This window comes from Peromyscus eremicus, chromosome 18, assembly GCF_949786415.1.
Source record: "Peromyscus eremicus chromosome 18, PerEre_H2_v1, whole genome shotgun sequence".
Classification (NCBI taxonomy): Eukaryota; Metazoa; Chordata; class Mammalia; order Rodentia; family Cricetidae; genus Peromyscus; species Peromyscus eremicus.
In genome coordinates, this window is record NC_081434.1 from 8,727,911 (window position 1) to 8,749,725 (window position 21,815).

General features: G+C 41.1%; 1 protein-coding gene across 1 annotated transcript in view; it reads left to right on the top strand.

Moving 5' to 3' along the window:
* Positions 1 to 21,815, top strand: part of Msrb3 (methionine sulfoxide reductase B3) — a 118,753-nt gene that overhangs the window by 42,692 nt on the left and 54,246 nt on the right. Inside the window, 2 exon segments of the mRNA XM_059245739.1 lie at positions 3,231 to 3,339; positions 4,962 to 5,039. Of these exon segments, the coding sequence (XP_059101722.1) occupies positions 3,231 to 3,339; positions 4,962 to 5,039 (187 nt within the window).

The window sequence follows — 21,815 nt, forward strand, 5'->3', positions numbered from 1 at the left end:
TTGAACAGATGTCGTATAACACTAATGTTAAATTACCCTGTGTAATAAGAAAATTACAGTCCCTAAGTGAAGATAGTAAAGGGGAGCCACCCAATGAATTACTCTCCAATTTCAAAATGAAAGGACGTCTGTAGAATTAACAGTGGCACCATGTGACTTTGGAAAAGTCAGTCTGGTAGGGGGCAGAGGACGCAGGGACAGAAATGAAGCTTTTTTCTGTACCTGCCAAATTTTGGTTATGCTAGAAGAATTAATACATTAGTACAGCTTTCAGTTGTCCAAGAAGTATATTATTATTGCACTGGGTAGTGAGACTTTTATTAAAATCTGACTGACTTCCCATTGAGTTGTTTAGTACAAAAATCACAATAACTGGTTTGTTTGTGTGTGTGTGTGTGTGTGTGTGTGTGTGTGTGTGTGTGTGTGTGTATCTTCCTTTTGCTTTTAGATATCCTTTAAACGCCTAATTACTTGGAGAACACAGTATGGCCAGAGAATAAAAATATCTGAAGTTTGACCACCTTAAATAATCACCAACATTTTCTCAGAGAATAAACCTCACTTACAGTTAGGGAACAACATTTACATTTAAGGTTGAAAAGCCAGGACGTAGGAAAATTTTGCTAATTTGGAAGATGACCTTTAAGTGCACCAAAACCAAATAATTTGTAGGCTGTGACACAGGGCGAATTCCTCCAAAATCTGTGTGAATACTGCTTTCGTGGTTCTTGAAAGGCAAACAAAGGAAGCTGCAAGGAAAGCTTTTTCCCCTTCCAAATAAGATGGGGGCCGACAAAGAGTCCAGCGGGTCCCTTTCAAAGTTCACTATTAAAATGGGGTCTCTGTAGCACAGCTAATGAGATGGCTCATGGCGGAAAACAATCTGTTTTTAAGAATGTTTAGATCAAAAGTAATTTCTAATCTATGAAATAAGGTCTCTTCAATACCCTTCATTCACCACTGAAGCTTTTATGTTTGTATTATTTACTTCAATCAGATGTTTTCAATTTTACCTTTTTTCCCCCCTCGACAAATACATGACATGGTTCATCAATACTGACCAACAGTCTTATTCTTTTTCCTCAGAAAAGAGATTCTGGGGAGAGGTAGAATGAAAAAGAGAGAAAGAAACATCTTTGCCTAAGTGATTTGCAAGCATCTGTGCTTGAAGCTACTTTTTATGAACACTCCTTGGTAAATGACTCAAGGTAAAAAAGCAGAAAAGCATCCAATGTTAGGAAATTGCAATCCAATACCATGTAATTTAAACCTGCGGTTGCTTCTCTTGTACTAAATGACATACAGATGGCTAGCTTAGCTCTCGCAACTTTGGAAACACAATTGGTCTTTTTGTATGAATGAACATATAGTAACCCAAAATATTTTGGATGGATTTGCTTAATTCTAATTGTTCAGATCTTAATTGTCAAGCCCATTGGAACTAATAATTTTAACCATGATAATTTGTCACATTAAGTTTGTAATTAATGAACTTCTTGACAAAATTAGCAAAGATACCATTCTAACAAATAAAGCAAAGTAATTTTTTAAGAAGTCCCGAGGGAGGTAAACAGAAACTCACCCAACTCTGAGCACTGACTGAGAAAAGGCCCTTCTACATTTGAGCTGAACAGACCAACCAGGGAAACATTTCTGTGTATGCCTTGGAAGCAGTAGGGTTTCTCACAGGGTTTCTCACACCACGATGAACCTGGTGTTAACTGGGATTCAGTGAGATGGGAGGCCCTCAGTGCCATTCCCAATGGGCCAGTTGCTCCTGGGTCTCTTCCTAGACCAACAAAGGATCACGAAGGCCAGCAGAAGAGGAGTCTGGCTTCTGCAGGCCTAGGCAAGGTTATCTCCTGTTTGGCTCTGGTTTGCAATTTCTCCTCCCTGTTTTCTGGTGGAGAATCAACCATCTGTCTAGGAGACCCCAGTTCTGGAAGCTGATAGCCCTTCTTCAGCGCCACACTCAGGGTAACTGGTAGGTAGTCTTCACTGGGTTTAATTCCATCATCTCATATTCTACATTAGGTACCTTAGGAGTAAACAGTGGGAAGCATTCCCACTACTAAATCAAAAGTTGAAGTTAATGCTCAGGACACTAAGAAGGCTAACTTCAAAACACAGTAGGACATCTTTGCATGGAGGGCCATCTGCACACTTCTTTCCTACTGTAGTGGGAAAGAAAAGGCATTTTACGGCAGTGAGTCATGGCTGTCCTGTCTCAGAGTTGTATTTCTTTTCAGCTGTTTGCTTGAGGAAAATAAAATAACTACAGGTAAATAGGTGTTGTCTGAACATTTTGCCATTTGCATACATTCAAATAAAAAACTACCCTAGCTATGAGTCACATTAGAATCATTTCATCATTCAGATACTCCTGAGCAGTGAAATCCTCCCAGCTGAACTGCAAGAGGACAGTATAAACCTCGAAGTGAAATCACACTCACTCTTCATTTCTCGGTGTCTTGCTCCTCCTCCCCCCGCCCACCTCTCTGGAATTCTTGAATCTTCTTTAGTATAAACAAATGCCTTCTCCTGAAGTCTACTGAAAGTTTCATGCTAACATGGTAAGATAATGGTCTTTAGAAAACCATGCATTTCTAAAGACTGCGTAGAATCCAGTGAAATATCTGATAGACTCACAGAAAACAGCAATTCCTACTGTAGAAAAAAAAATATATATCTTTAGGGTTCTCAGAAAAATAAATAGGATGGTAATTAAGTCATCTTGGATGAAAATGGAATGGTGATGGTTTCAAGCTATTCTGCCAAGTTGCAAAATTATTGAATGGGTCTTTATGTGCCCATTCTCATACATATGTGTATGTATATGTATATATACATATGTATATATATATATAGTGAATACTTACAAATATGTGCATGATATTGAATTCATCTTTTAAAAAGTAGTTTCAGGGTTCAGGTGGCATATAGGATGTACCACCATCCTGGGAACAAGTACCCAGTGAGTGTTTAGTATCATCTTCTAGAAGCTTTGGCTCTAACGCTGTGTTGCTACTCCAGAGGAGTCAGTTGGATCTTAAGGTACATTCTTTTTGAACTTGGAGACCAGCCACAGCTCAGGGAAGATTTTGTAGTCTGTTAGGGACTGGTTTGGTCATTGACAAGTGACTGTAGAGACTGCACTGTGGCGACCAGCCAAAGCAATTATTTAGGATTCAGGCTAAAAAGGCTCTTTCTCCCATATCCTCTCTTTCCAGGGTCATGTAGGGATAAAAAGAACTGTAAGGTGGTCTTTTCCCAGCAGGAACTGAGGAAGCGGCTGACACCCCTCCAGTACCATGTCACTCAGGAGAAAGGAACAGAAAGGTAATGTGTGCTGTAGTAAAAAGCCAGCAAGCAAATACTACTTTTCTCCCCGCTCCCTGGAGTCTCGTCTTCCTTGCTAGTTCATTCAAAGAGTCCTATACATACCGGCTAATCCTGCAAATGACTGGCTTTGAAAAGGTTGGACCTGGGACGTTGTTTAGGTTGAGGCTGAGTCTTATTTCTGCTCTCCTCCACTCAGTGACCCTTCTATCTTATATAGAGTCACGGGGCTTTTGTTAAGGGCCTGTTTTTAGTTTATAACAAAATGTGTGGAAGTAATAGTGATTTAGGTACTTTTTTTTTTTTTTTTTTTTTTTTTTGGTTGAAGACATCACAGTGAGGAAAACCATGAGGGACGTGGAGCTATGCCAGGATGCTGGCATTTTTGAAGGTGGCCATTGTAAGCATAGACATTTTGGCTGCAAAAAGAAGGTAGCATAATTTAGTTCCTTTCTACCCCACTCCAATTTCTTTTTGAAGCACATGTGGAGAGAGTATTTATTGGCTCATTTGTGGTTGGAATGTCAAAAATTTTCAATAACTGCCCTCACATGGCTTTGGTCCTTGGAAGTTCGCCCTACATCCTGGAAGAAAAAAAAAAAAAGAGTTTGTTCACTTCCAAGACTGTTTCTAGTGATTAAAGTCTCTCTCAGCTGATTCCAGCTAAAAAGTAACTTGCCAAGGCCCAATGATTTTGTTGTTTAATTTATACCATGGAGCTTGGCACAAAGCTGTAAATGTACCTCTGATCCAGGTTTATTAATGATGTAACTTAGTGTTTTCATTCATGAGCTGAGAGCTCTTTCCCACACGGGATCCTTGTTAAGAGGCAACATGCTCTTCCTGTCACAGAATCTACTATTTACTGAGTTGACTGAACGTGGAGTCTCTGACAAAGCGTGCCCTCGTTGTCCACTGGACCCGGTGGTGGGCTGGATTCTCAGCCAGAGGACTTGCCCGCCCTGGAGTGTGCATGGCTAGCGAAATGATTTAATGCACACAAACAACCAGAGATTAGGTCATTCTTAAAAATTCTGTTTATAAAAAAACCCGGACCTCGTAAAGAGGCTGAAAGGATAATAAGAACAAGCTGCCGAGCACACAGACTTTTTGTGGGGCTACCACAGCTGATTTGTGTTAGCCGAATGACCTCCTCGCCTTGAAGATCGCTAACTTAGAAAAATATTCCCTTAAAGCTGCAATATTCCTTTTCAAACTGAAAACTAAGACTCCTTCCACGGGAAGACTTGGACCCTGCTACATTTTCCAGTCCCCTCTTGCACAGTGTGGAGTATTAGAAATCTTATGTAATAATGTTCATTATGTGACTCAAACAACGGGCTTTTTTTTTTATTTGAAAAATATTCTAAATATTACATACTAGATGGCTTGATATTTTTACTTAACTTGTACTAGTTTGGAGTAGTTATATGCACATTATATATATGTATATTTGAAGTGTATTAGTATATATAGTTCAACTTTCCATGTTTGGTCTGTTCTCATTTTAGGGCCCAAAACCCTGGAAAGATTTACTAGAGAAATGTATTTTACGCCAATGTGTTCTCTAAGAACGCTAGCTTTGTTAATATTTTTTGACGATCTGTTTATTTTTTTATCAGTGCTTTTGAAGGAGAATACACGCACCACAAAGATCCTGGAATATATAAATGTGTTGTTTGTGGAACTCCGTTGTTCAAGTAAGTGTACTACAAACTGGTAGGTATGGCTGGGTCACATGGCAGCAGATTCCTTTTTGCTCATTTACCTATGAATCTTCGCTGAATTTGATTCTATCTTTTTCTATTATAAATACATAATATACATGTATATACGTGTGTGTGTGTGTGTGTGTGTGTGTGTGTGTGTGTGTGTATACTCCCTGAAAACAAGAATAATTACAGACTTTCCTGGTTAAATACTCTATGACAGCCTGGTGAATTTTGTGCTGTTTGGTCATTTAACATACCCAGCATTAAGTTCGTCCCACCTTAGTAACCATTGTTCATAGCCGGAGTACGAAGGAAATTTTGGTGAGCAGAGATCTATCTGCTCATGTATTTACTGATTTTTCTACCTTCAAGTGATACCCTTAAGTCCATTTATGGACCATTTTTGCAAGTCACTCATGATACCTTCAGATTAAAACATATTCATCAAGAAGTCTAGTTACAGTTCCACAATGACGGGAAATACCTGTACGTAAAATAAACATGAGGCAGACAACAGATTTTTATGTATAGGCAACACTATCGTATATTTGAGGTTAACATTATTTTTGCATTGGTCTAAAATCTTTTTTTTAAACTTTGTTTTTGTTTTTGTTTTCGTTTTTCGAGACAGGGTTTCCCTGTGTAGCTTTGCGCCTTTCCTGGAACTTACTCTGTAGCCCAGGCTGGCCTTGAACTCTCAGAGATCTGCCTGCCTCTGCCTCCCGAGTGCTGGGGTTAAAGGCATGCACCGCCACCGCCGCCGCCACCACCACCACCACCACCACCACCACCACCACCACCACCACCACCACCCAGCTTAAAATCATCTTCTTAAAAGATCCCAGCAGTTCACAATGATGGAGGCATCACATAGACTTTTTGGAGAAGAGTTAATTCTTGGTCTGGATAGGATAATCTTACTCAGTGAAGGATAATCTTTACCAAAGAAGTTTTAGCTGGGTGAGTAAAATCCTAGAAGCCTTCTATATCCCCCAAACAGAAGGCTTACTTGAGAGTGAGCATCATTTATCTGACACAGGATTACAAAGTTTCACAGAAAGAATGAGTAAATAAAAATCTGATAGCTGTAGCATGGAAAACGCACTTTAACTTGCTCCATATTTCTCCTTTAAGACACTAACATTTGCAGATATTTCTGAAATAACAGGAAAATGGTAGTTTCCTTAAAATTTTTTAAGAGTTTTGAACTTTTCTCCGATTACATAAACCTTCTTGCCCGTTAGTGTTGGTTGACAATCTGTTCTGAATTCTTATGTATTTTTTTTCATGTTAAAAAACCAACCTTCAAATTGTCACCCATTTCCTCTCAGAAAACACACATCCTCGTATTTCAACACCTTTAGCTTATGTCATAATAGTTGACATAACACTTAAGATAGCCGCTGAGCCGTGCTAAACTGGTTAATACCCCAAATGGTAAAAGCTGCCCACATCCCCTTCACGTTTTGTTCAAGATGCCCCACCTCTCCCCAGCCGTGCGATTTCACTGAAGGACTCGGTTGAAGGAAAACTTGCAGTTTTAAATAAGAAACAGAGCCACTGTAGAGGATGGATTTAACCCTTGTGAGAGTTTGAATCACAAACCCTGAAAGCAAGACCCTTATCCAAACATGAGAGCCGGTGAGAGTCACGTTCACTGTTCGCCGGGACACGGCATCATTTCTTTTGAGCATTCCGGTCAGCTTCTATTTCCTAAAAATGCGGAGAAATCGGATTGGACTTTTCGTTCACACTTTTGGCGGTTTTCATCGTTCGCTTGGCTCTTCTTGCTTCCGTGTATACTCTGAGAGAAAAGCATCCCTGCTCTTCTCTTGTTGGAGATGGAGTAGTTTATTGGCCTGAAAGTTGTCTTCACTTTCAAAGTATGTGCCCTGGGTGCCCACAAAGACGTCAGGGGCCACAGGGCATGCGCAGTTTTGAGGAAGTCGATTTTCCCGTCTTCCATTCCTCTGGGCACATCCGCTGAAGCTCAGAGGTCAGTGGTCTGCAGCTTCTTCCCTTCCATCTCTCTTCTGACTGCTGCCTCACACTTCACTTGGGATGGTACACCTTTCCTGTGTCCCAAATATTGCTGGAATTTATTGTCCTCAGTTGTTGTATTCAGGCATCGAGCAAAATGATAGTCCAAGGATGTATGACTTTTGAAGACAAACTCCTGGAAGGAAAACAAACAAACAAACAAATCATGGAGATAGTGTTGCAAAACACCTGACATAGGTCAGCAACACTACCCCTCACTGCCAGCTTGTATGTCTTTCTATCTGTGTAGCCATTTTCTACCCAGGGACTTACATGGGTAAGCGTGAGAACACATATCCAATGTGTTTATACAAACGATAGAAACTGAAAGTTTGGGGTGCTTCATTGTTGTTTGTAGAAAAAAAAATCTGATGTGAGTGATGTATATGTTGCTAAGGACAGGCTTTATTAGTTCATATGATTAATTTCTACACTTATATATGATGGAAATATGTAGGTCTGAGGTTTTGACAGGAATACTGTAAGCATATGTACAGAATACAAAACAACTGGAAATTCATCTTTTGTAGTTATTTACATTTCTGGTAATGTATTTCCATTGTATCTTCGTAAAAGATACAAGGGAAAAATTATTATTCAGCAAGTCCAGATTTAAAACCCACATAATTGCTTGAACAAGAAAGTTTAAAGGATTCTAAACTATAACATAGGGTTGGGATAAAGAGGAGTTTGCTAGTAAGAAGTGAGAGGAAATTAGTAAGGGTACAGACACAGCGAAAATAGTGGTCATGAGTACAGACAGCAGGGATGGTGGTCATGAGTACAGACAGCAGGGATGGTGGTCATGAGTACAGACAGCAGGGATGGTGGTCATGAGTACAGACAGCAGGGATGGTGGTCATGGATACAGACAGCAGGGATGATGGTCATGAGTACAGACAGCAGGGATGGTAATCATGATCTCTAGTACAGAAACAGAAAAGTCTAGAAAGATCCTCCTCCTCAGACCCACACCTACTTCCTCTCTCTGGGGTTGAGAAGGAGATGGTGGAATTTCAGCTACTACATGGCCGAGAACTCCTGGCTGTGTCCCAGGGGTGTAGTGTACTGGAAATACAAGTTTGCCCTGGAAATCTGCCTGTCAGAATTCTTTGGAAAACTCCCCCTTTGAGTGGTGAGGAGAGCTGTTGGCTGAATGGCGTCTCCGTGGAAGCTGCTGGCTCTTCAGTCCTGCTGCTTGAAGCACACCGAAGTCCCCTGGCGTTGTGGGAATCTGGCACCTGAGAAGCTCCTCTTGTTGCAGTGGTTGAACTCTTAGATCTTGAGTTTGCTGGAGAAAAGGGTGCGGCAGACGCTGTTCTTCAGGAATGAGGTACTGGAGAAGCAGTAAATGTAGAGGGAGCCTGGCATAGAGAAACTGTCTACAAGGCAGGCAGGAGCCTGGCGCCGATGTAGCTGCCCGTGTTTCAAGAACTAGACAAGGAGTCATTTCAATATTCTTTTTAGGGATCCCTGATCAAAAGTTTGAAAACCACTCCTGATGCCAGTGAATTAGTTGTATTACTGCTAGGGATTCTCAAGAGGCAGTTTGTTTCTCCCTTGAATATGAAGTATAGAAAGAAATGCTGAATGCTGAGTGAGATGTGTTGGTTTTTTTTTTTTTTTTTTTAAGAAGGAAGGGAATGAGGGATGAAGAGAAGAACAGACTAACTAGGAATATTCTGAGAAAAAAAGTCGGGAAACAAGTGAAGTACTGAATCTGGAAATGTCTAAATGCTTCCCAAACTTTCGTTTTCATTCTCTGGTCCATACTGATAGCATGCACATGCACATGCATGTATGTGCATAAGTTTCTCTTTAAAGCTTTCTTTGTGTGTCTGTGTTGAGGTACGTGAGTGAGAGCACCTGCTGTTACTTGCATGTGGAGGTTGGAGGGTGACCTTGAGTGTTGGTCCTCATCTGCCATCCTGTTTGTGAGCGGCGTCTAGCTGTTCATTGCCATGTGTGCCGGCCTAGCTGGTCCATAAGTTTCTGAATTCTCCTCTCTCTGCTCCACTTCTCCTCATAGGAGCATGGGGATTACAGACTCGCATTACGGCATCTGGCTTTTACACGGCTCCTGGGAATTTGGACCCAAGTCCTCACACTTGGGTAGCACCGTACCCACTGAGCTATTTCCCCAGCCCATAATCATCTTTTACTTGACTGACACACATATATTATACTTCCTCGCAAAAATGTCTATTTAATTATTTTCATTTTATTTCCAAACTTGTAATGTAAACCCTTTCCTTCTTTGGACAATACGCTGCTTTCTTTTGGCTTCCTGAGTACAAGAACCTCATTCACAGCCTTCTTATAAACCAAACATGTAATTCATCCCCCAGTTCATGTTTTCTTCACATTCACAAATTTTACCAAGCTAGTTTATGTCTCACACGGTCCTACCGACTTTCAGTTAGTAGATTTACTGACAGACGCAAGAATGTTCTCACCTCCAGTTATTTGCACTCTTAAAATTTCATAAAGTGAATTTATTACGCATCAGATAAACCAGAGAGAGAATTGGTAAAACAGTTAGATTCAGAAAATACTTTAGACCACTTATATTGTGCTGTGGCTGATACCTTGCCAGGTGCTGTGGGATAAATAAAATAACATTACAAAGTATTTTTCTCACTGTAGCTATGGTTTTGTTGGGAGTCTGAAAAAAATGACAAATGATTATAAGTATCACAGTGCTGCTGCTTGAAACGCTTTCGTATGTAATTGGAGGATATATGACTGTGTCAAGTTAGCAAGGGTTCATGGGACATGAGGCCACATTTTACTAGGGGGAGGGAGAAGGGGAAGAGGGAGGGGAGGGAGAGAGAGGGGAGAGGAGGTGTGAGCTCGGTTTTTCTCTGGTATGTGGCAGACCAGCCGCCACTTTTATGACCCATGGTACTCTTGAGTGGGGAGAAGTGAGAAATATTAGCTAGAAAGAGGAGATACCTAGATGACGAGAGGAAAGACAGAAAACACAGGATAACCTCGAAAGGGCCTGGGTCTGAACCTACCAGCCCTGAACTTTTCCAAAGGGCTTTTTATAACAATGCCAAGGGGAGGGGCAAAAGACCTCCCCCTGCTCAATACAGCCAAGTGTAGACCCTTCCAAAGACCTGCACTCAGGCCCGTGGTCCACTCATCCTCCATATGCAGACCTGCTGGATAAAGCCACCAGGAAAACCTGATGGGCTCCAACGCTGGTGGAGGATCCTGACAATATTAGGTGAAAAGAGGAATTAGAGATAAGATCCAAGGTGTATTTTTTCAAGAAAATGGGGCCAATAGGAGTGGACAGATGGACTGTGTTAGGAGTGATGGGGGATGTAGCTGAAGAAAGGCTTTTAACCTACTTGAAATCCTGTAAGGCCCAGCATCCTGTTCTCCATCAAAGTCTTTGTCTCCTCCTTCCAGAGTAAACGTCATCCCACATCTCTGTTCCTTGGCATGTCCCCTCCATCACTGCAGTTACCGCTTTGTTCTGGAGTGTGTGTGTGTGTGTGTGTGTGTTTACCTTCCTTCTACTAAGTGAACTCGGCAGTGGAAAGACCATACCCTAGTAATGTTTTTTCTCTCTTAACTCCAGGCCTGTAATAATCACTAAATATTTATTGGTTGTTCACATGCATGTCTCACTATGGTTGGGTTGATTTTGGAGAAATTTTGAGTAAAGGAATAGCATGATGAAACGTGGAAGTCAGTCATAACAATGCACAAAATGGATTTCTGGGAGTCAAAAACGAGGATATAGGGTTATCGAAGAGTCATTGGGAAGCTTTTCCAGGTTAGCTGATAAATTGCAACTTTATCTATGTGCACTCATCCCCTGGTCCCTTTGTTTGTGGCTTTGAAGACCCACACAGAATATCCATATTCTGTGTTCATAGTCATCCTCCTTGAGCAGCTCATTTTGTGATGCAGGCTCATTAATGAGAATAACAATACTACTAAAATAATATCTAATGCTTACAGAGCAATTATCATATACCTGGCATGGCCCTACGGGCTTCGTATGCAAATCATGTAACCTCTACAGCTCTGCATTTTGTGTAGATAAAGGAACTAAGTAAAGAAAACCTATGAGGATCACTCGCATGTGAGTGTAGTTTAAATAGTAATGCTCAATTTCAAAAAAAAAAAAAACAAAGGTTAAAGAATTATATATTACAATGCTTTATATCTTATTTTGGCCAATCAGGCATGATTATTTAATCAACATCACTAGAACAAATGGAACACACACAGCTCCATTCTTTGTAAAGGTTTTTTTTTTTTTTTTTTTTTTTTTTTTTTTTTTTTGCTTGTCGAATCGGAGATCATATCTATTTAGAAAAAAGGGTGAGCTCTGTTGTGACCAATTGTCAAGAATGACTCTGTTCGAAAGACCCTTGGAACCACCCCAGTAAGATGTCCTGAAGGTGCAAGAAGCCAGTAGCCATCCAATCCCTCACAGGCAGAGCTGGGCTGACTGGGAAGGATCGGAGCAATGGAGGCACAGTATTTTCACATACTGGTTCCTCGTCGTCTTTTTCTCAAGTAGCTTGATTTCAGATTTATCACTTCTTTCCATTTTTTTCTTGTTGTATTTCTAAGAAGACCAATGTCAACTGGCACAAGTAATTCTAAATGCCTTCTCTGTATTTCCATCTTCACTGAGGAACCAGATAGGGACTGGCCAAAAGCAACTCATAGGATATGTAGGGTGCCAGCCTAGATAGGTAAGCTCAGATTCGTTTTCCATAAAAAGGGGAAAGGGAAGCCAAACAGGGTAAAAGCTCAATGCACAAACATGCCTAGTATACTATTCTAGTTATTAAAATAATGTTAAATGTGGGTGGCTTGAGCGAGTTTAGGGGCATATAGTATCACAACAGTCTAAAGGGGGTCTGTGAAATGCAAGAGCATAGAGCTTGTCAGAGCAGGTCTATTGGTTAAAAGTAGATGCAGGTGTGACAAGTGACTGCTTCCACCCTGCGCTGCCACCATTCAAGCGGAACTCTGCTGCCGCCGAGCTGTGCACACACGCTATATTTCACATGCGCCCCCCTCCGATATTTTATTCTAGACCACCAGAAAATTGAAGCCATTTTTCAGCTCTTTAAGAACATAAGCTCTTTCATTGAGAGAATTCCAGTCCAGTGCCACACGCAGCTGACTCACCTCTGCTGTTCCCTGCACATTCTTCCACTGAGCACTACAGGAGACGTTCAACATGACCCCTTCGCCCTCTCGAACGAACCACTCGGTGCCTGTGTGGCAGGGAGGATGGAGTGAGGAGGAAGACGGGGTTGTTTATGGTTCTCCTCTATTGAGAGCTTGCTTCCTCGACCCCATCAGCACTATTCCTGCGGTCTTTACCATTTCAGCTACGGTAGAATTCTGGAGGCAACATGCACTTATCTTCAAGATCGCTTCTTCATGGGATTCTGTTGGAAATTGGTTATAGTTCTAGAAAGGTGCTAACCATCACCGCAGTGCATTTAACTTTGAAGTTTTAAAGAATTAACTTGCCCATTGCCAATATCTAAATCCTTTAAAGCTTTTCAGGGAAGGGAGCATACTCTGAAATGAAGCAGAGTCTGAGCGGTGGCTTTACGTGAATTTTGTTTAACTGGACAAGTTGTGTGTTTTTGAAGAGAATATGGAATTGAGTTCCTGAATCCCGCTGGCCCTTCTTGTCGTCGTCTTACACACTCCTGTGACCTGCAGGAGCGGTGTTTGTAGCAGTCACTTTAGACCTTTGTAGGAGTCACTTTATACCTTTGTCTCATTGGAGAACTCAGGATGAGACCAGAGATGGGTTGGGAGAAATGACTTTCTTGGCCTACCGCAAGGACAAGGAGTAAAAGTCACCACTGATGTCCGACCTTGAAACCACTGTGGGCAGGGAGAGCACATTATTCAGAGGATGGAGAAAACCCGTATTCTAGAAACTACAAAACTATAGCAAGATGTAATTCAAGGTATGGTGATATATAAACAAAGCTACACTTTTCTTTTTAAAAGTTATGTACATATACGTACAAAAAAACTTGAAACTATAGTATACACAAAATGCCAAGATACATGAAGCTCTGTGTGTGTGTGTGTGTGTGTGTGTCTGTCTGTCTGTCTGTGCACTGTAGAGAGGAATATGGAGAAAGAAATTTTACCTTGTATTAACAAAACAATGATATTAACTTCCACATATAGGTAGGAATGGTTTTTTCTCAGCAAATTATCTGGGTGGCATATGTGTACACGGTTTACATCTGAATGGTGTATGTGTACACTGTTTACATCTGAATAGTTTATATCTAAACTATTTACATCTGAATAGCATTTTTGTACACTCCACAGTGTATATGTACCACACTGTCATTATCCATTCATTAGTTGAAGGACATTTAGGTTGTTCCCATCTCCTAGCTGTTGGGAATAGACTTGGCTGAGCAAGTATCTGTGGAGTAGGATGTCTAGTCCTTTGGGCAAATGTCCCGGAATGGTAGAGCTGGGTCAAGTGGTAGATTTGTGTTTCTTTTTAGCTCTTTGAAAATTCTCCACACCGATTCCTGTATTGGAATTCCTGTAGGTATTGGATGCACTAATTGCAATCATACCAACAGTGAATGAAAGTCCCTTTCCCCACACTCCCTCTAGCATTTGATGTCAGTTGTTTTGTTGATCTTTGCTCTTCTTTTGAGATGAAATCTCAGTTGTTTTGACTTGCATTTCCCTAATTTCTAGGGACAACGAACATTTTTTTGAGATATTTCTTCTTTTGAGAAGTCTTTGCTCAGGTCCCAGGTCCAGTTTTCAAATGGGTCATTTGCTTTTTCATTTTTTTCTTTTATTCTTTGCTTTTTGAATTTTTTAAATATATTCTAGGTATTAGTCCTCTGTCAGACGTATAGCTGGCAAAGATCCTCTCCCATTCCATGGCTTTCTCTCCACCCAACTGGTTGTTTCTTTAGCTGTGTGGAAGCTTTTTAATTTTATGAAGCCCCACTTGTCAGTTGTTGGTCTTCGTTCTTGAGCAGCTAGAGTCCTATTCAGAAAGACCCTTCCTACACCACCTGTATCCTGTAGGGTACTACCTATATTTTCTTCTAGAAGTTTCAGTGTTTCGGGTTTTGTATTTAGGTCTTTGATCCATTTGGAGTTAGTTTTTGTGCAAGGTAATAGATAATGTGTGTAATTTTCATTTTTCAGCATGTGGACATCCAGCTTTCTGAGCACCTGTTTCTGAAGATGTTTTCTTTTCTCTAGCTTATGTTTCTGCCATCTTTGTCAAATATTGGACAGCTTAAGTTATGTGCACTCATTCTTGGGACTCCAGTTTTCTTCCTCTGGTCTACAAGTCTGTGTTTGTGCCAGTACCACATTTTTTTTTTTTTTTTGTGACTATGGCTCTGTAATATAGCTTAAGATTTGGAATGGTGATCCCGCCATCATTGTTTATTGTTTCTAGACGTTTTCATGTAGAATTTTGGGGATCTTTAAAAGTATAGGGTTATGTTACCTGCAATAGGAGCTATGATGATATATTGTGTACTCTAATAAACTTGCCTGAAGATCAGAGGACAGAGCCAGCCACTAGATTAGACATAGAGGTCAGGCAGTGGTGGCATGCACCTTTAATCCCAGAACTGGGAAGCGCACACACCTTTAATCCCAGGAAGTGATGTCTGGGCAGAGAAAGGTATATAAGGCATGAGGAACCAGGAACTCACTCTCTTTAGGCTGAGGATTTCGTAGAGGTAAGAACTAGTGACTGGCTGCTCTGCTTCTCTGATCTTTCAGCTTTCGCCCTGATATCTGACTCTGGGTTTTTTATTAAAAGACCATCTAAGATTCCAACAAGGGGCCGTTTGACTTCTTTCCCTATTGTATTCCTTTAATTTCCTTCTCTTGCTTTATTGCTCCAGCTAGTGCTTAGAGCACAATATTGAAAAATATTGGGGGCAGTGCATGTCCCTGTCTTGTTCCTGATGTTAGTGGGATCGCTAGATGCTTTTCTCCATTTAGGATGACATTGACTGTGGGTTTCTTATTATAGCTTTTATTATGTTGAGGTCTGTTTCCTCTAGCCTTATATTCTCTAGGACTTTTACCATGAAGGCATGTTGGAGTCTGTCAAGTCAGGTCCATTTGTGTGACTTAATACATTTATTGACTTATGTATATGTTGAACCATCTTTGCATTTCAGAGATAAAGCCAGCTTTGTCATGGAGGAAAATCTTTTTGATGTATGTCTGTACTCCGTTTGCAGTGTTTTATTGATAATTTTTGAGTTCATGTTCATCAGGGATACTGGTCCGTAGCTTTCTTTTTTTTCATTATGTGTATTCTTTGGTGTTTAGGTGGAATATTCTGTAGATATCTGTTAAGTTCATTTGATGTACGGTGTTATTTGTTTCTGCTATTTCTCTGGTTTTGGTCCAGATGACCTGTTTATTGAAAGTAGTGGGGAAATGATGTTAATCTGCATCTTCACATCTAATAGAATACTTTTATAAGACTGAGTGCCCTGATTTTGGTGCATAAATATTTAGGATAGCATTGTCTTCTTGGCTAACTATTCCCTTCATTCAAATGAAATGTACCTCTTTATTTCTTCTATTTAGTTTTAATTTGAAATCTATTTTGTCACATATTAGGATAATAACATCTGCTTGCTTCCTGGTCCCATTTGATTGAGATACTATTGTCCAACCTTTTTCTCCATGGTGGTGCCCATATTTAAAGCTGAGATCTGTTTCTTTCTTTTTGTTATTAAATTTATTTATTTTACATACCAACCACAGTTTCCCCTCCCTCCTCTCCTCCTATTCCCTTCCCCCACCTCCTTTCTACCATCCCCTCACATCCACTCCTCTTCTGTTTCCACTCAGAAAGGGTAAAGGCCTTCCGTGGGAGTCAACAAAGCGTGACATATCAAGTTGAGGCAGGAGCAAGCTCCTCTCCCCTGCATCAAGGCTGAGCGAGGAATCCCACCATAGGGAATAGCTTTTAAAAAGCCAGCTCATGCACCAGGAATAGGTCCCACAAACAGACCAAGCTACACAACTGCCACCTACCTGCAGAGGGCCTAGGTCAGTCCTGTGCAGGCTCCCTAGCTGTCTAGAGTCTGTGAATTCCCATGAACTCGGGTCAGCTGTCTCTGTGGGTTTCCCCATCATGGTCTTGATGCCCCCTTGCCCATATAATCCCTCCTCCCTCTCTTTGACTGGATTCCCGGAGCTCGGCCTGGTGCTTAGCTGTGGATCTCTGCATCTGCTTCCGTCACTTACTGGATAAAGGTTCTATGATGACAATTAGGGTAGTCACCAATCTGATTACAGGAGAAGGCCAATTCAAGCAGCCTCTCCACTATTGCTAGGAGTCTAAGCTGGAGTTGTCCTTGTGGATTCCTGGGAGTTTCCCTAGCACCAGGTTTCTCCCTAACCCCATAAGGGCCCCCTCTATCAAGATATCTTTTTCCTTGCTCTCCCTTTCCGATCTGTTTCTTAGAGACAACAGGTGGAAGGACTTTGTTTCTTGATTCATCCAGTCAGCCTGTGTCTTTTGAACAGGAAGGTGAGGATGTTATTTAAAGTTTTTATTGAAGTGTGTGTAATTGTAGTCATTGTGTTGTTGATTTCTGGTATTGTCTGCCTTCTCAGTGGTATTTTGTGTTTTAATGATGATGGCTTTATATTTCCTTCCACAGTCTCTCTCCTATGCTCAATCCTCTGTTCAGTCTGAAATATTGCTTCCTGTATTTTCTTTACATTTGGTTTGTTGGGTATAATTTTTTTTTTAGGTTGTTCATATTATGGAAAGTTTTTCCTTCTTCTTCAATTATTGTGGGTAGTTTTGCTGGGTATATCATCCCAGGTAACATAGTCTTTTATGTTTGGAATACATTGCTCCAGGTTCTTCTGGCTTTCAAAGCTTCCGTTGAGAAATCAGCTGTTGTTTTGATGGGTTTTCCTTTATATGTGACTTGTGGTTGTTTTTGTGTTTTTTTTTTCTTCTCGTAGTTTTCAATACACTTTATGTATACTTATTGTTTCAGCTATGATATGCCATGGGAATTGTCTTTTCTGGTCTTGTCTCTTTGGTGTTCTGTGTGCTTCTTGTACCCATATGAATGCGTCTTTCCTTAGTTTGAGGAGGTTTGCTTCTTTGATCTTGTTTGATATTTGGTCTATGGCGTTGACTTTGGATTCTTCTCCTGAGTCTATGCTTATGACTTGAAGGTTTGGTTTTCCCACGGTGTCCTCTGTTTCCTGTGTTCCCCTGCCTCTGTGTGTGTGTGTGTGTGTGTGTGTGTGTGTGTGTGTGTGTGTGCACCTGTGGGCCAGAGGTCAACTTTAGGTGTCATTCTTCAGGTAGCATCCACCTTATTTTGGGAGACAGGGACTGGCCTTGGATTCACCGTGCTTGCTGGCCAGCAGACCCAAGAGATCTGCCTGTCTCCACCACCCCAGTGCTTGGGTTACAAGCATGAACCACTATGCCCAGCTATTTTTTTGTGGGTTCTGAGGATCAAACTCAGGCTCCCATGCTTGCAGGGTATACATGTTACTGACTGACCATCTTCCTAGCCCTTGTTTATGTTTTTGCTTTTTAAATTATCTCAATTTCCTGGCTGAATTTCTTACTCCTATTAATACCATGAATTGTTTCCCTAATTTCACTGAATTGTCTCATGATGTTTTCTATGTCTTGCTGAGTTTCCTGAGGATCATTATTTTGGATTCTTCTCGGGCATTGTGTAGATTGTTTGCTCTTTGGAGTTTTTACTGAAGAGCTGTGTTCCTTGGAATGGACCATGTTATTATTTTTTTTATGTCTCTCTCTCTCTCTCTCTGGCCATGGGAGGGTAAACTACTCAAACCTTATATTTATCTTCTCTTGGCCTCTGTTTTAGTTACTATTTCAAAACTTTCTCCCTCCTCTTGACTGTATTTCATCCCTTGGGTCCTGTTCTCAGAAACCTAAGGGTAATTGGTGAAGGATGACCCACCGTGATCAGAATATTTGGATTTGTTTTTAAACAGATGTTTTTATAAACTGTTGGTCATCCTTGACCAGACTATATTTTAAAACAACTGAGGGCTTACTATGTGCTCAGCTTTATGCTAATAACCTAAAAAATCCTGTCTTTTATTCTTTATAACAAAAACAGAAGGCTACACAGGCTGTGTAATTCAGGAAACATTGGGAGTAGGACCCAACAACTCAGGTCTGACTGGTCCCCAGGCTTTGCTTTCTCAGCTCTGGCATTACAATGCTTCTCTGCATTTTGTCTTTCCACTCAGCAATTCCCCATCTGGCAGCTCTCACGCTGCTGTTAATTGGTGCTAATTTTCTGAAGATGTCCAAGGCACTATATTTGGATGCTGAGGTAGGGAAGGCTGTGATTAAAGTGTAAAGAAGTGAGGCGAAATTAACAACTGTCCTCACTCTACTGAGTAGAGCCGACTGATAGACTTAACCTCTGACCGCTGGCGTTCTCCTCATTTGTGAGGCAAGGATAAAACCCACGTTACAAGAACTTTTGAGATGCAGGAAGTAATGTTTTAGGAATAGAAACACATCACTATAAAGGTGAAGCATTGCTATTAAAATAGTTATCAAGGGTTAGTCTAATGTTTTCTGGCCCAGTGTTCATTGGTGAAAGGGAAGGAAGGTACTGTGCTTGTTTGGAACAGAGGCCAAGGTTGAGTAACTGCTGCTTTAGAATTGTGGGGTATGGCTTGCATGCCAGTGGCTATTTCACATCGAGCTTGATGATGAAGAGTAGTAATTTGCTGCAGAAGATGGGTGAGAGAGAGAGAGAGATTGATTTACTTGTCCAAAAATAAAGAGAAATCTAGATAAACCCAGAAACCAATAGATCACAGATGATCCTCGTCTTTCAGAAATTGGTCAGTCTGTAGCCAAGATATTCATTGGGTTGGTATGAGGCATTTGTTTGAAAGGTTAGTGGGTCCAATGGCCAATTCAGAAGAAGCCCAACTGATTGCTTGGACCCCTGAAAGCCATGCCACTTTGAAGAGGTGGTAGGAGGCAGTAAAAGGAAGTGCAAGCTCAAGGGGACGACTCGTCTTGAGGCCACAGGAGGAGCTTCATACAGCAACTTGCAAACCTAGATGTCCCAGAGAACTGCAGCTGCCCGCCATGCCTCGCCCTGGCAGGGTTCTTACTTAGGGAGGTGGCTGTAGATCCCAGAGCCTATTCCGTGTTTTGCAAAGTTCCTCTATGTTTTTTTGAGTCTGATGGGAGATATGATTTGAGTGGTATCAATAGCGATTTAACACGTGCTGCAAAAGGACGCATGCAGCGAGAAATCAAAATAGCTACCAGCTAGCTGTGAAATTGGAAAGCTCTTCCTCATGATTAATTAGATGGTTAATGCCTTGTCTGGGAAGGAAGCTAATGAGTGCAGTTTTGGAAGTCTGATAGACTTGAAGTTGTAACTGAGAATGTAGGTCTGTATGGCAGTGTTCTGCAAATGGGTTCTCTTGAATATTTGTGCCATTATAATATTAGTTTTGCATGATTCTATGTCAATGAAATATTAATTTATGTTCTGTGCAAAAGAGGAAAAAAGTGCCTTGTGTTTAGGGACAAATTGTTTACTGAGAAACTTAAACTAACAGAAATCAAATGAGTACAACACACTCATGTTCAGAGTAGAACACAGTGAGTAACGTTTTCAAAATCTTTTGGCCACAGAATCAGTCTCTCAATTGAAAGACGTATTTCCGAGTCTGGTGTTTTTGATAACGTGAACTGTGAGATGCTGTAGCTGACATGGATGCATAAGTCTAGAACAAAGAGCATGCTAGCAGCATTGATATCACGGAAAGCTAGGGAAGACTGTGGAGATGTGGAAGGATGGGGATCTCTTACTTGGTATGTCAGTATTGGAAAAACACTTTAGTAGAAGGGGTTTCAGATGTTGGGAGATGGTCTAATTTTCAAGCTCTAAACACAAGTGGAGGATTATCTCAGAGAACGCAGTAGTCATAATCGGGTCAAGAGAGCTAAGGAAGGAATGTGGTGAGACCCGTCCCCTACAGTGGTGGGGAAGGTGGGCTGAAGGAAATGCTTTACTTTTTTTTAAGTGAAGAAAATGGAACAGAGGGAGACATTGAAGGGAAAGAGAACTCAGGTCATAGGATAAGCTTTAGGAACCAAGACTGGGCTTCTTCCAGGAATAGGAGCTTCTCAGGTGGGTAGTTGTCCATCCCCAAGATGAGTTTCACATTGTTTTAGTTTTCTAGACTAGCTAGCGTCCCTGCTGCCTAGACGTGGTTGCTGGAGAGCAGGACTTGGAACCTGGCAATTCTTACTTGCCATCATTTCCACTGCCTCATACACCAGGGAATGAACAGACACAGCAGCTCCAGGCCAGGTAACTGTTGCATCAATCCTGTATTCCATGATCGTGAGTTAGCTGGAAAGGAGCCGATGCCTCCTGCGGCTCATATTTTATGTTTGCTAGCTGGCATGGTCCGCGAAACAAAACGCACTCTCAAAAACTCACGCGTTGCTTTGGTTTTCAGTGGCATCCAGTTGCAGCGTTTCTGCTGGAAGGAAAATTGGCAGTATACCGCTGGGGATTTGCACGTTTTACTTCCGTGCATTTAGTTAAGTGTGTAGTGTTAATGGCAGTTCCATGACTCATAGTCTGCATAACCGTAAATTAACTCTGCTACCTCTGGTGTGCCTTCTTTGAGAATGTTCTGAAAGACCACCCAGAATGTGGAATTTACGTAGACTGCAAAGACTCATTCAAGTTGAGACACCAGTCACCACGGACTGACCAATTACACCTGCCTCCTTCAGTACGAACCCACTACCCGTTTGCTCTTCAAGGAGGTTGAAGCTATTGATCTTAAACTATAAAGGGCTTTTACGGGTTGAATTATGGCAACTTTATAGAAGGCCTCCTCTTTCAAATAGAGTGCTTTGTACATAGTAAGCACTCCATAAATGCTCTCAACTATGACTTAATGCGTGTTTCGACCTTCCAGTGAACTTTTCTGCCTGGTTTCCAGATTGGTGGGAAGGCTTCTGGAATTGTGTATTTCATATGTGTTTTTGCTTGGGGCCTTTGATAGAGTATAATTTTACTGACTATATGGAACTTGTCTTTTTATTGATAAGTCATTCTAGGTGGTTTGCTGGCCAGTCCAAATTCTTGCAATCCAAGATGTCACTGTTTGACTCGGGTTCTCAGAGATAATAGCTATACAATAAAACAGTAGTTTTAATAAGTTCACTAAGACAGTGGTATACACACACACACACACACACACACACACACACACACACACACGTATACACGTGTATGTATATATACCTATCTCCCAGGGAGTGAGTCTTTCCCAATACATTTCTACTTCCTTATTGTTTAGTTCAGTACTTCCCACAAAGATAACTTTATTACAGTGATATGGAAAATATTTTCCATGTGAAATTTCATACAGTGTGAGGGGACCTTCTTTAGTTCCCCACTGGTCCAAATGTTACTTTGAAAATTAGTAATATAAACAAGTTGGAATACTTAGGAAGGCGAGAAGCTTTGCAAATGTAAATAGGAGAGGTTTTCTTCATGTTAAAGGAATGCCAGTTCAGTTAGAAGGTCTCAGGATTACTTGGAGAACTTACAAACATGCATTTTCAAACCCGACTCTGCTTTTCAAAAGCTTGACGTGAGCTGGAGAAGTTGATGACTT